A 15,315-nucleotide genomic window follows, 5' to 3' on the forward strand; every position below is an offset into this window, starting at 1 on the left:
TTACCTGATTGGTTTAGGAAAGCACCTCCTTTCCTAAGTTTCACTATAACTGTAGGCTGGAAAACACTTGGTTTTCAGATGACTTGGGACATCTCATTTTGTTTGGACTGATCAAATAAAGTTAACTCCTTGACACCCGAACCTTCTTTGTCTGAGAGATTTTTTGAACTTCAAGATCGACTTTTACCACATCACTAGCTACTACATCCAACACAGAGGGAGTCTTAGTGGAATTTGAGGGCATGGAATTGAGTCCCGTCCACCCTCCAGCCACTGAGAATGGGTACAGGCTGGATTTACTGGAAATGTACTTTGTGTTTAGAGAAGTGAATACCCTGATTCCCACTGTCATGTCCTCCTCTGTCCTGTTGGTCCCAGTCAGCCTTCCTTTCCCATCACCTCTCCAAACTTTTTCACCTTTATGGTCATTTTGCCACCCAGTCATTAGTGTCTCCCATCTGTCATTCTGCGTTCCCTCCACTCAGTTGTGCAGTTTCCCCTCTGGCCATTCGGGAGCAATCTCCTCTGGTTGTGAAGCACCTGTGACTCCGCCTCCTGCCTCAGCAGACGTAGCTCCTCCTCGGGTCCTGCGCTTATGCTCTTCCCACCTCGATTCCAGCATTGCCCATCAACCATTAAGCCTCGCCGGTCTCCTTCGGTCAGTCGGCTCCACCTGGGTCAGACCTCTCCACACCTTGACTTTCCGTCCACTGCTCTCCAGCCCGCCCTCAGGCTCCGCCTCCAATCTTGGCCATTCCTGCTAAATATTTACATTTTGATGAGAATGAAAACTCCCCATTGCAGCGGCTCGAGTCAGAATGACATGAGGCGATACATTGTTTTTTTAAGGACACCTTGAGGCAGAAAAACAAACTTACAAAAACAAACTATTAGCCCAGAAACAAGTAGAAAAAACAAGAGACAGTTTTAAATAGTATGAATTCTGTGTGTTTATCTTGTTGTAGCAAAATCTTTCAAACACAGAAATGGTTTTAGAATGAATTATTTGTTCTCTTTTCTACAACTTCAAAGTGAAAAACGTGAATGTAGTTTCACATACACATGCTTGTCATAACAATACATTAAATCACCTTCTCACTTTTGACCAGGGAAATAAAAGAATCACTGTACAGATTACCATCAAACATACTGTGATCATTTGTATACAAACAATTCATAAAAATAATCATAATTACCAGCAGCAGTAATAAACAATCTATATTATAGCTTAGATGTTTAATTAAAAATGTTAATAACAACAACTAACAAAAATTGTTATGTTTGTGTAGCACTGTTTTTTGTGTTAATGTCAGTATAACTCAATCCAAACCAGATACACCCTTTTATCAGACAAAATAAAGGCAATAAAATGGTTAGCTTTTTAAAATAGAAAAATAAAGATTTTGCAAAATAAGAAAAATGGACATTGTATGTTATGTCTCTTTGGGCAAAACTTCCTATGAACATCTAAAATACAAGTCGTGGCCTAATGGTTAGAGAGTTGGACTCGTGACCAGAAGGTTGCCGGTTCGATTCCAGGGCCGGCAGGTAATGACTGAGGTTCCCTTGAGCAAGGCAAGGCACCTTACCCCTACTTGCTCCCTGGGTGCTGCAGTGATAGCTGTCCACTGCTCCGGGTGTACGTGTGTTCACCACTTGCTGTGCGTGTGTTCACTACTCTCTGGATGGGTTAAATGCAGAGGTCACATTTTGGGTATGGGTCAATTTAATATTTTTTTAGTAAAAAACCTGGCCCATGGGTCACTTACCCAAACACCTGGTTACTCTGTGCTGGATAATGCAGTAGCCAAGCTTTACTGTACATAATGCATACTGTCTTATATAAAGTATGTGTTCATAGGAAGTGTTACCACATTTTGAAATGTAACTTTTGCGAAAATGATTACATGATATATAACATTTTGTTTAAGCTTGTTTCAACGACTTGCAGTACACCAATAGCAGGACAATACCATGGAGCAACCTGAGGTGACTGCCTTGCTCATGGGCACACTAATGACAGATGATCGTATTTACTATCCAGCTCGTGATTCACCAATATGTAAGAATAAAATATATCATCACCATTTGGCACTAAAAAGGGTTTACAACTACAATTTTGTCCAGATCTCGGAATTATCCTCAAGTTGCTCAACTATCAAGTTCCTCAACTATCATTACTGTACATATAAGTCACTGTACTTAAATTAAACTTTGGAATACCTTTCCTGTTGAAAAAACAAAACATGTTTTGAAGCACGATAGTTGGTTTGAGCTGGTTTAAGCTAGTCACTCATAACCAGCTCAGGGCCAGTTTAAACCAGTTTAATACCATGCTTCACATCTAACCAGCAAATGCTCAACAGGTTCAACAGGGTTAAAAAGCAGTGTGAGCAATGTTGTGTAACATGGTACAATGGCATTATAATATAATACTGGCATCTGTGCTATATACCATATACATATGCTTTTATTTTTAAATAATACCCTGAAGTTCTTCAAAGAATACTATGGTATTAACATGGGCCAAACCAGTTGACACTTCTTGGTAATTTAGTAAGTTTAAAAAGCCACTTCTTGGTCGAGATTATATTGGTTTTGTTTTTAATGTTTATTGCATTCTCTGTGATATTCTAGAGAATTGTGTGCTTCTAATTTTATATCAACAGTTTGGGCAGGGCCCTTTTCTACTGCAACACGACAATGTCGTGCACAAAGCAAGCCTCAATAAGAAATGACTGATATAGTCTAGTGTGGAAGAACTTCACTGGTCTGCATAAAGCCCAGATCTGAATGCAGATGAACCCTTTTGAGCCAAACATTCATCACCCATCAAGGACTTGTACCCAGGAGTACAGTCATTTCAGTATAGAAAAGTGCTCTTTCAAAACTGTTGCAACAGAGATGAAAACACAATTCTTGAATATGTTATTTTATGGCATAGGATTGATATTTGTTTTAATTGGAATTACTGGAATAGATAAACATGTTTATTAGAAGGGAACGCCCCAATACTTTTGTCCATATAGTGTACCTCTGACAGACTTCACTTTCTCTCACGTTCTGTACGAATATTCTAAGTTAATTTGCAGCCAACTGATTAGGCGACAGACCCTTTTATGAGAAAAATAATAGTAAAAATAAAGAGGTGAAAAGCTGATGAAACTGAAGAGAGAGGCACAGTCATGGATACAACTATGACAAAAATCTTTCTGAATTATAATTTCCAGCTCTAATGAAATTACGGGTGTGAAGTTGGGATACAACAGTACAACTGAAATAACGAGATAATTCAAAAAGAACCTATAACATTTCATTACATTTGCTTTTTTTTAATCTGCCAAAGATTTAGTCACATCCCATGAGAACATTTGGTCCTTTGTCATGCACATCCACTTTGCAGAAGAAAATCGTCTTGGCAAACTGCAGTGCACACGCAGATAAATTCTCTTTCATTCCCCATGCTTATCTGACATACCCCCAAATCCCTCGCTCTTGGGTGTTTATTTGGATCTAATGCCTTAAAGCACCTAGAGATACTGTATCCCCCATCCATGTCTTAATAAACAAGGCCAGCCCTGGCCTTGGCAGCTTTCTGAACTCAGACAGAGACCTTTGAACTTCTTTGTGATCAAATGGACAGAAGCATGACATCATTGACATGGAAAATCATGCAATACACAGTCCTGGCCATCTCCAAGGTGTCTTTTGATGGCCTATCAAGTCCTTCTTGTCGCCATATGATGCAACAGGTTATTTTTCCCTTCACCTGACAAGTTTTGAGAATGTGTTCTTTTTACCTTGTTTTATTTGGCAGAGCTAAACATAAATCAGACTGTACTCTCCATGACCCACTCAGAGCTATGAAGTGTTCCTTTATCACCCTCACTCTCGTCGCATTGCAAGAGCATTCCATTTACAGAGAGACTCCTCTTAGTCCAAATGTTGCTGATGCGCCGTGGGTAGCCAAGGCACCGTGAAGCACCAAAGTCACCCATATCGAATGAGTGGCTGCGCTTGGTCTTGTTCTCTGATGGCAGCATTACAAGCTTATCAAGCCTTGATTCTCCATGGCCAAGCAAAGGCTCCTTATCAGTGGGGGGTCTCATGGCCATTGTCATGGACCCTGAGGAAAATGGTCCTCCTGGATCTCTTGTGGGATCCCTTAGGTCTAGAGAAGCAAATGCCCCAAGTAGGTTGTCCAGGTGTGGCCTTGCCTTGGTTGACGTCTGCTTCCACCTGTTGGGCAAGGTACTGGACCCCCCATGTTGATTAAAGGACTCAACTTTCTCACTGCCAAGGGAGTCTGCTGATGAGGAGGATGACGATGAGATACTACTCTGCAAAGAGCCACACTTAAAATCCACCACTTCATCCTGCATCACCACAACAGTCTTTGGAGCTTGTGATGTAGGAGCGCCATTGTTAAGACGCTGTGCTGCCTGTGTCCTACCATTGGTCTGGGAGTAGGTGTTGCTCATTGTCACTAACTTTGCAACTTGCAATCCACTGGTCACTTTGTAGCGAACCATAAGTATAACGATAAAAACCAAGAGAGTGGCCACAATAACTCCACCAATCACCAAAATCATGGTACCTCCCAAAAACTGACTGTGCAGAGACTGGCAGTGGGGATACTCATCACGTGTCTCAAACTGTGCACAGCCCACTATATTGGTTGCGGTCAATGTGGTGGCTGTGTCCTCCCAGATAGCCAGCACACACAGGTCATACTGCATCCCTGGCATCAGATTGTTGACCAAGAAGGATATGCTGGTCATTGGGATCATCCTGTGAACAGCAGAGGAAAATACTGAGATTAATACTCATTTGAAAAAAGCTATGCATTCACAGAATCAATATTTTGACATCACAGTCATATAAAACACGGATATTACAATATACAAACTGATTGTTCAATGCGTCATTTTGGATTTAATACACACACTACATTGCTTTTTGACAAAAACAAGCATATTAATCTTTTAACTGTGATGACACAGATTGTGTCTCTATTGTGCAGACAATACAGCCAGAGATGAAAGAAAACACTTTTTTCTGATGAATGTGGAATTTACACGAGACACACACACACATAATATTCATGGTGCATTTAATTGCAGAGCTGTTATCAGCATTGAATCTTTTAAACAAACTTTTCACCTTCTGAGTATTGTTTTTTTTTAAGATATATTTTTGGCCTTTATTTGAGAGAGAGTGAATCTTTTCAGAAAGGACAGGAAGCGAAGTGGATGAGAGAGAGAGGGGGTAGGATCGGGATTCGTACTCGGGTCGCCCAGGACGCACCAGAGCCATATGTCGGAGCACGAACCGCTTGACCACCTGGCTCCGACCTGAGTATTGTTTTAAATGTGTCATGACATTGACAAAGGACTGACACAAAACAATGTGAAACAGCAAATTGCGAATATTGACAAGAAAATAAAAGAGGAATTTCACAACCATTCAACATTTTTATGTAGCATCTCTCTGTAAGTGTTTTGGGCAAAATAACAGCCTGTATTACTTTTATAGGACCTTTTGGTTCACCTGTCTGGTGGAATGATCCTCACAACTGCATCCGGACATCAGAATCAATCACACTATTAAAAAAATAGCTGAAAACTCCCGTTCTGAGAACACTGAAGTATATCTTACAAAAAATGTAATATCTCGCTTTTCTTAAATTCTATGTGTATTAGCTTATACTATCTGAATGTTGTGACTGAAACATTGTATTACTCAGGGGCGGATTTAGTGATTTGGGGGCCCTAGGCAATTCCATCTATTTTACTTTTGCAACCCTTATTTTTCTTCCGCCTCAAAGCACACAACTTTTTACCCCCAGTCAAAGTGACAGGGGAAAACTAAGCTTAATAAACACAGATACTCTGAAATATTGAATTCCCAAATGAAAACATGGAAAAAAAATACATCTGGGTTTACTACACTGTTAGCAATTTCTGTAAATTACACAGTATTTAACTGTAATATCAACTGTATTTTACTGTAGAACAGTTTTACAGTATGTTACTGTACGCTACTGATGCATTGTTGGAAAAATCTTCTTGGCGCAATTAAATTACAGTAAATTCATTTACTGTAAATCAAAATACAGTAAATGTATTTGAGCGCAAAATTTCACCAATTACAGAAAGGCACACAGATGCAAGAATCAAAGTGTAAAGGTACGTACAAATATTACTGTTTTATGAACAAATTTGATATTATGGGTTCAGTTATTTAATTTAAAAAGGGGGGCGTCACTTAATTAAGTCGCGTAATTACCTCGTGCTTATGTTATAAGTTAGACGAGCGCGCAGATAGGTAGAGAGCTTTGTGGCGAAAACTCGTTTGTGGACTGAAGAAAAGTAAACTCAGCCGTCTGTGCAAAAATCATTGTTTCTTTTCTTTCTCCCATTTTTCTTAGAACATTTAACCCTCGAAGAAGGAACATAAACAGGTCTCTGTCTTGGGGTTGACCGAGTTGTGAGCAGGTGAGTGTTTGTGTGACGAACCGAGCTATTGTGTGATAAAGCGAAGTATTGTGGGTTTGGTTTGAAGTTGTATTCTCTAAGTTATATAATCGCTTTCTGTTAAATGATTACCTCATGTAATTGTACAGCTTACATTTACTGCTAGCGTAAAACCTGCAATGTTCGTGTGTAAATACCGTGGCGTCTCTGAGGAGACATTATACGCGTTTATTGTGAAACTGCACAAAAAACATGGTAAACTTCAAGTTCTCGTGTGCAGTTCCTGAATGCCCGTGTACGTTTCAAAGCACCTCTGCACTTCAGTCGCAGATGTACCGCAAACATTGAAAGCCTGCAAAAATAACGAACAGATCTGAACAACATGATCTCAATTCTAGATGCCGTGTTGAAGGCTGTACATTCGTGTCGACTAAACTCGCCATCCTTTGTGAACATCTAAAATAGCACATTCGAGACGGTAAAAAAATCTAAGTTTTTTAAGCTATTATTTGCATGTGGTTTCCACACATCTTTTTAGACATGAAAATGCAATTAGGCTCCATAACCGTATAATGGTCTTTCAGGAACAACAGCACACAATCCAGATGAGATCATTGAATCAAGCTACAAGATGATGGCAATTTAATTTTCAATGCCCACCAACCAAGACCACTTGATTAGACTTCCACTGTCATTAACATAATAAATGTAACCACTGAATACTCATGGATAATTAACCAGGTTTAATTAGATAATGTTATCCATAAGTTTTATTTTAGACTTTTATTGGAATACAAACACTGGTCATCCAAATACATTGCACATCAAATATGATAAACGTCTTGGTTACGGATGTAACCTCGGTTCCCTGATGGAGGGAACGAGACGTTGTGTCGAACCGACAGAATGGGGTTTGTCTTGAGAACCTATCATCTTCTGAGTATTTGGAAAAGGCCAATGAAAATTGGCGAATGAAATTTGCATGCCGGGCTCCTCCCCGGTTGTCCGGGTATAAGAGGGAAGCCGGCGTGCTCATTCATTCACCTTTGGTCTGAGGAGCCTAAAGCATCCTCCCCCGACCGCTGGGGTGGGCGGCCAGGGTTGTGGCATGAGGGACACAACGTCTCGTTCCCTCCATCAGGGAAACAAGTTTACATCCGTAACCAAGACGTTCCCTTTCTGTCGGTCTCTCGACGTTGTGTTGAACCGACAGAATGGGGTTCCTATGGAAAACGCCACAGCACTGAGCCGCGTCACAATCTCTGCGGAGCGACGTTGACTGGCCTGGGCGAGTCAGACGAACACGCTAACGCGAAATTATGACCTTCCAGTGAGAGGAAGGGGGACCCAGACACCACAAAAGTTGGGAAGCCCCCTAACGCCGGTGGTCACGGGCGGAGGCCTAATTCTCTAAATGGCGAGAAGCCGCCCGGCACCGTACGGGCCACTGGGTAAGCATTATTCCCTCTGGGGGAAAAACGCTGCAGAGGCCACTACCTACCGTAGGGAGGAATTAGTGGAGACACCACAGGGTCTCACCATCAGGGGAGAACTCATGGGAGGAATGTGCGGACTGCAGGAGTTAACTGCAAGGTGGGAGTCCACCTGGGGAGGTCATGGGTTGCCAAGGTGGGAACCATTCATGAGGATACATCAGACGGAACAGCCCACGGAGGGGGGGTTACCACGTCTGGAGCACTAGGTCCGGTTAGAGCTATGTGGGAGATAACTCAACTGTTCCCCGGCCTAAAGGGGCAGGGCTGCTCTGCCCAGCCTGTCCCCTGGAAGGGTGCTTAGTGATGGATGGAATGCCTGTTCTTTAGCCGAGGGGAAAGAAGTGAGGCGGGATCGCCACTGCTCCCCCCGGAGGGGGAAGGGCTTCCGCAGGCGTATGCCCTACCGGCTGCCGGTCCCACACCTTGCCAGGATGCGGGCTGACACCGGTTCCGCGCGTAGGTATTAGAACCTCACGGAGTTGTTAGGCATAGCCCAACCCGCAGCTCTGCAGATGTCTGCCAGTGAGGCGCCCTGAGCCAGTGCCCACGAGGGGTGTCCTCACCCCCAACGGGCAGGGGTGAAATGAGATCGGTATGCCCTAACGAGGGCATCCACGATCCAGTGCGCCAGCCTCTGTTTGGAGACAGCCCTCCCTTCTGCTGACCCCCGAAACAGACAAAGAGCTGCTCAGAGCTTAAGGGCTCTGCGTGCGGTCCAAGTAGAGGCGCCGTGCGCGTACTGGGCACAACACGGATAGGTTGGGTCTTCCTCCCCGGTGGGGAGCGCCTGCAGGTTCACCACCTGGTCTCTCGGGAGAGTAGTGGGAACCTTGGGCACGTAGCCGGGGCGGGGTCTCAAGATGACGTGAGAATCCCGGCCCCGAGTTCTAGGCAATCTGTGGACACGGAGAGTGCTTGTAGATCCCCTACCCTCTTGGAGGTGAGCGCCATGCGGAAAGTCGTCTTTATCAAGACTGAGAAAGAGCGGCAACCCCGAGAGGCTCGAAGGGGGCGGGGCCTCTTGAGGCCCGCCACCTAGGTCGCAAGAGGGTACGGAGAGCGGGTAAGGTGGTCACCCTCTCGCACCCCTTAGGAACCTAATGACCAGGTCGTGCTGTCCCAGAGGCTACCCAGCACTTGGGTCATGATGAGCGGCCGTAGCGGCTACATACATTCCCAGTGTGGAGGGGGAGAGGTTACTCCCCCATCTCTCTTGAGGACGGGACAGCCCTTACCCGACCGAGCAACTCCGCGGGTCTTCTCGCCGAGAAGAGCACCAGGACGAGAAGAGGCGCCACCTATGGGCGTATAGCCGCCCAGTGGCCGAAGCCCTCGTCCCAATCGGACCGGGGGTGGGTCACTCAGGATCTCCTCGTCCCGTCCAGACATGGAGACCAGGTTTTGCCTGGGATGCCGTAACGTGCCCCTTCCCCTGGGGAAGCTGTCCGCCAGGGGGAGCGGCCAGGGGGGAGTTGTTGTCAGAGCCTCAGCTCCGAGAACCAAGTCCTGGTTAGGCCAAAGGGGCGTAACTAGTACCACTTGATGCTCCTCTTCCCTGGCCTTGCACAGGCCCTGTGCAATGAGGCTCACTGGGGGGAAGCGTACTTCCGCTTGTCCCGCGGCCAGCTGTGCGCAAGGGCATCAGTGCCGAGGGTACCTCGGACAGGGAGTACCAAAGCGGACAATGGGTGGAGTCCGGGGAGGCAACAGGACCACCTGTGCCTGGCCAAACTGCCCCCAAATGAGCCGGCTGCGCGGGGAGGGAGTCGCCACTCTCCGCGAAGCGTCAACTGACGAGAGAGCACATCGGCTGTCTGGTTCAGGACGCCTGGGATGTGTGTGGCTCGCAGGGAGCTGATCACCTGCTGACTCCAGAGGAGGAGGCGTCGGGCGAGTCATGTTAGCTGCTGTGAGTGAAAGAAAACGCCACAGCAGCTATGCTGTCCGACGGGAGCAGCACCTGCTTCCCTGCACGTGAGGTAGTTCCTCAATGCAAGTAGCACAACCAACAACTCTAGGCAGTTGAATGCCAACGCAGGCGGGGCCCCGTCCACTGCCCCGACACTGCTTGCCCGTTGCACACGGCACCCCAACCTTGCAGGGAGGCATCCCAAAGGGGACCCCTGTCCGCAAGAAGGTCATGGAGACCAGGGGGTTAGGGTGTGTCGGCAGAAAAGCGTGTGACCAACGCCTGCTGCCGGTGTGCCACGCTCTCCAAGGAACTTGACTCTGCAGCCAGTGTTGGAGCGGTCGTATGTGCATCGACCCGAGGGGGGGCCACCCCATGAATCCCAGCAGCCTCTTGTTACAGGGGGACCGCTGACTGTCTGATCTCAGGCAGTTCAACACTGACCGGGCGCGCTCCTCGCGCCCCCCCCCCCTGGGGGTGAGCGGGGCCGCTCGTGAGGACAGAGTCGAGTTCCATACCGAGAAAGAGGATGCTCTGCCCGGGGAGAGCTTCTCTTTTCTCAGTTGACCTGTAGCCCCACCGATCTAGGTGCCGGAGCACCAGGTCCCTGTGTGTACACCACAGATCTCGAGAGTGTGCCCAAACTTGAGCCAGTCGTCGAGATAGTTAGTACCCGCACACCTCCTTCCCAACGGGGAAGGAGGGCGACTTCCACGACCTTCGTAAAGACTCGTGGAGACATGGACAGACCTAAGGGGAGGACCCTGTACTGATATGCCCGTCCCTCGAACGCGAACCGTCGGAACGGCCGATGTCGAGGGAGGATCGAGACATGAAGTACGCGTCCTTAGGTCGATTGCGATGAACCAGTCCTGATGCCTGACGGACGCCAGGATACGCTTCTGCGTGACCATCCTGAAAGGCAGCTTCACCAGAAGGGAGGCGACCTCCGCCCAAAGTACGGGGGCATCCCAGCCTCTGACTGAGGTAAAAGGACGTCCCGGAACTTGGGTGGACGTGTAGCAAACTGAATCGCGTAGCCGAGACGGATCGTCTTCCTCAGCCAGCCTGACAGTCTGGGCAGGCTCCCAGAACTGTGACAGGGGGACTAGAGGTTTGATCTGCTTTATCGCCCCCGCGGAGGGTGGTTCGATGGCTAGCAGTACGGATTCCTTGCCGGGGGAGGCCCCCCGGGGAGGAGATCGGCTCTGCCATTCTTCCTGCCTGGCGACTGCGCAGCTCAACGCACTGTCTGACTGAGAGTGCTGAGGGCTGGTGTTTATACTCGACATTGCGCTTTGCCATTACGCAACATCGAGTTTGCCGTTCACCGTCGTGCAGAGGGTGAGAGCGGCTGAGGTAACCCAGAGAGAGAGGAAACTCTCCTTTTTGAGAGTAAGTGGGCGCCAGCCCCCCGGAGGGGGCCAGCAGATGGAGGGACGGGGCAGGATCCGTCCCTATCCGACTTCCCAGCGATGTGGCTGGGGTCGGGCCCAATGGTAGCCTCGATCCCCCTGAGGTGTTCCCATGACGGCTGCTGATGGGCGATGGTCTCCTCTTCGCTGTCTCCTCCAGGGGGGCACCTGCCCAGAGCTGGAGGGCGTTGAAGAGGACCAGGGCTGCTGGGAAGCAGACAGTGCACGGGACTCGACGGCCGAGGCGGCCGAGTTGCGGCACGGAGGACTGCTTCTTACTGTCAAGAACCCTCCGGGGAGGCCGCATGCGGGTCTCGCGCCCCCCCCGACGGGCAGGGGGTGAGCGAGGCCGCTGCGGCTCGACAGTAACACCAACCAGCCCCCCCTTGCGAGACGGGTATGTCGAGAAAGCGGACTTTCTCAGCGTTACTCATCTGCGCAAGTATAGGCCAGAGGAGTTTCTCATGGACCACAAGTGTGGACATCGTCCGACCCAGGGCCCCCGTGGTCACCTTGGTCGCCCGTAGAGCGAGGTCGGTTGCGGCGCAGAGTTCCTGCATAAGCGCTGGGTCGGTCTTACCCTCGTGGAGCTCTCTCAACGCCCTGGCCTGGCAGGAGCCATAGCGTGGAGAGAGGAGGCAGCTTGGTCCGCCGCAATGTAAGCTCTCGACACCAGAGATGCCGAGACACCACATGCTTTGGACGGGAGTCTAGGTCGAGCCCTCCCAAGTGGCCGCCACCTACGGGCACGAGTGCACCGCGGCGGCATACTCCACCTGGGGGACACCGACGCATCCTCCAGCTGTCTCAACCTCGAGGGAAGAGAGGGTGACAGACCTTTGTTTGACGTGAAACGTGCCGGGAAGGGGCGTTTCAGGTCTTACAAAGTTCCTCATGCACTTCCGGTAAACACGGCACTGGGGGCGGGTGCGGCTTGGAGCCGCGCTCAAACCCGAGGCGCCATGTAACCAGCCGCGAGCGCCGGGACAGGCAGTGCGGGCACTGCAACCCAACACTCACGGCGGCCCGGGAAAGCATGGCTGACATCTCGACATTCGCTTTTTCCTGGGTTCGATCCCCCGAGGGAGGGAGCCCGAGGAATCGTCGGAGTCGGATGGCAGTACGTCACCCCCCGATGCTGCAAGAGAATCTCATCATCACGCATCATGTCCGAATACGTGATTGAGGAATAAGACGGCGCACCGTCTTTTTTTGGGGGGGGATCGTCAGACGAGCGAAACGAGGTGTGAACGGTCCGTGAGCCATGGCTGGCGGATTATCGCTCACAGTAATCCTGATATCACCCTCGCTGCTTGCCATAGCGGATGGCAGGGCCATAGTCCTGCCGCCACGGAACGGGGAGCAAACGAGGTGGTGGCTGAGTCCCGTGGGAACACAGCCACCAGTGACGCAACGTCTGAATCGTCACCGCCCGCAGTGCGGGCAGGACATATCCACAACGTCTGCTCCAGCGTACTGGAAGCAGGCATTGTGTCCGTCCCCCTCCTCGATGAGTGTGTTGCACCCATGAGAACAGCGGGACAAGCCACGCTGGAGAAATTTGCTCTTTTAGAAAAGGAAATTTGCTCGAACACCTCCGGAACTGCCGAGACGCCCAGGGGAGAGTCACTGCAGGAAGGGACCGTCCGCTGTCCACGTCGTAGATTCCAGCAGAAAGAATGATCACCCAGATCGTAGAGAAGCTCACCAGATGCGTAGGCTCTGAAGATCAAAAGGTGAATGAATGAGCACGCCGGCTTCCCTCTTATACCCGGACATCCGGGGAGGAGCCCGGCATGCAAATTTTATTCGCCAATTTTCATTGGCCTTTTCTAAATACTCAGAAGATGATAGGTTCTCAAGACAAACCCCATTCTGTCGGTTCGACACAATGTCGAGAGACCGACAGAAAGGGAACAGAATATCAAATGTGCTTAAGAACCAATTCGTTTTATTAACTTCTCAAGTATAGATTACTTTTTAAAATATCCTCTTTGCATCTTTCTGCATTTGCTGCTAAAAGACTTTGGTTGCCTGGATAGATAAAAATCAAGAGAGAATATTAATGAATTTATGTTCTGAAAATGAACCAGTTTTGTGGGTGAGCAAACAATGAAAAAAATATTTATATTCTACCCTTTATATTCTCCTTCTACCCAGGAGAGTCTGTTGAATTTGTAAGTGTTCTTTGATTGTATGATTGTTCATAGATTGATCTTATTACAGTATTTTTAATCAATTCATGAACAAATTCAGTCATATGACACTATTGTGTATAACTGTGACTGCAGGTTTGCACAAAACACTACTTTAAGCAAATGCATTTCACTCAGGAGATTTTTAATTTGTAAGTTTTGAAGATTGATCTTATGATTGAATTTGTTCATGAATTGATTTTAAATACTCTATTGTGTACAGATGTGACTGCAGGTTTGAGAGTAGTCTGAGAGCAGGTTCGAAAGAACCGTTTTGGTTAAGCAAACTCAGGAGAGTCTTTTTTTATTTGTAAGTGTTGAAGATTGATCTTATGACTGTAGCTGTTAATGATCTGATTTTAAATACTTCAATATGATGCTTTTGTGTATCAATGTACCTGCTATGTTAGAACAAAACTACTTTAAGCAAATGCATTCCACTAAAGAGTTTTTTGAATTTGTAAGTTTTGAAGATTGTTCTTATGACTAAATCTGTTCATGAATTTATTTAAAATACTCTTGACGAAAGTGTTATGTATAAATGTTTCTGCAAGTTTGAAAAACAGAAAAAAAAGTTTCTGGAAGGAACTGTTGCAATTGAACAATAAAGTTTTAAAAAGTGAATTTTTGTCATTGTTTATTTTTATTTACTGAAACATGCTATAGTAAATACAGTAATTTAAAATGTGTACAGTTTTACCATTTTTTTATTACGTTTTACAATAAAATACTGTACAGTAAATACATTTACAGCAAATTAAATAATACTGTAAATACATTTACAGCAAGTTATTTATTACTGTAAATATTAATTCGGAATTTTTACAGTAAGTATAATTTACAGTAAGTTACTGGCAAACTGCTGCCAGTAAGTTACTGTAAATTCTACAGGAAACTTCTAACAGTGTATATACAAAGTGTGCCATTTCTCTGTGTGTTTTTTGTGGTTTACGACCTTTCATGCATTTAAATGTGACCAAATTTCTGTAGTGCGTACAGTACGAATCGTTAGCACTGTAGTGACGTTTTTATAATATATCTTTATGTGCCCATCGGTCTGCACAGCAGTCAAACAACATTTCTACCTTTGAACTGGCCCTCTCCTAACAAGCGCACAGCGCTCTTTGTTTGACAGATGTTTAGTTTGTCAGTCATGATAACTGTGTTGTCATTATCATTGCTCGTGGCCAGGAGAGTGCTGTATATGGCAGGAGATTGGCGCTGCTGTAGGAGCAGCGGTGGAGTTTGTGTGGGGAAACGCAGCACTTTTGCAATAATCTTTTTTAAATCATCTGTGTGTAGCTGCGTTTCATTATTATTTTATTTCCCTATGACTTTAACTTCGTTTTGCAGCTAATGTACTACACAGTAACACTCTCAGTTAATGCTGCTTTGTTAACTTTCTCCAGCTAGTGTCGAACTAGTCTCGCGCATAAACGGTGCTAATGGAATGATCCACCCTAATCTATAATGGGGGGAGAGCCTTCGTACAGATGTTATAACCTAAAATGTTAACAGGGATATCCCAACTATTTTGATGAGTCCTTGGGGGTCTACATGGCTGCAAACATGGCTTATTGGTTAAGTCCACCCCTTCCTTTTGGAGGCCCCTTGTAGCTCGGGGCCCCAGGCGATTGCCTACCTTTGCCTAATGGGTAAGTCCGCTCCTGGTATTACTGACTCTCTTGTTTATTGCCTTCTTAAGATGAATGGCTTCTTGTTGCAATACAAGATCGCAGACACATAGGCAGATGTATGACAGAGTTAATGACGAATGCTGAAATAAAGTAGCAAAAAACAAATATAATTTAGATATAATTCACC

At 46.8% G+C, this 15,315-nt stretch overlaps 1 protein-coding gene across 3 annotated transcripts in view; it reads right to left on the reverse strand.

The window, feature by feature from the left end:
- Positions 1–942: 942 nt before the first annotated feature.
- The window catches only part of LOC130560499 (leucine-rich repeat and fibronectin type-III domain-containing protein 2), a 137,735-nt gene continuing 123,362 nt past the window's right edge, over positions 943–15,315 (reverse strand). For all 3 annotated transcript variants that reach the window (XM_057344316.1, XM_057344317.1, XM_057344315.1), the window contains exon 3: positions 943–4,791. In XM_057344316.1, the coding sequence (XP_057200299.1) occupies positions 3,831–4,791 (961 nt within the window). In that variant the 3' untranslated portion in view covers positions 943–3,830. The remainder of the gene's footprint in view (positions 4,792–15,315) is intronic.

The sequence above is a fragment of the Triplophysa rosa genome, linkage group LG10, assembly GCF_024868665.1.
Source record: "Triplophysa rosa linkage group LG10, Trosa_1v2, whole genome shotgun sequence".
Classification (NCBI taxonomy): domain Eukaryota; kingdom Metazoa; phylum Chordata; class Actinopteri; order Cypriniformes; family Nemacheilidae; genus Triplophysa; species Triplophysa rosa.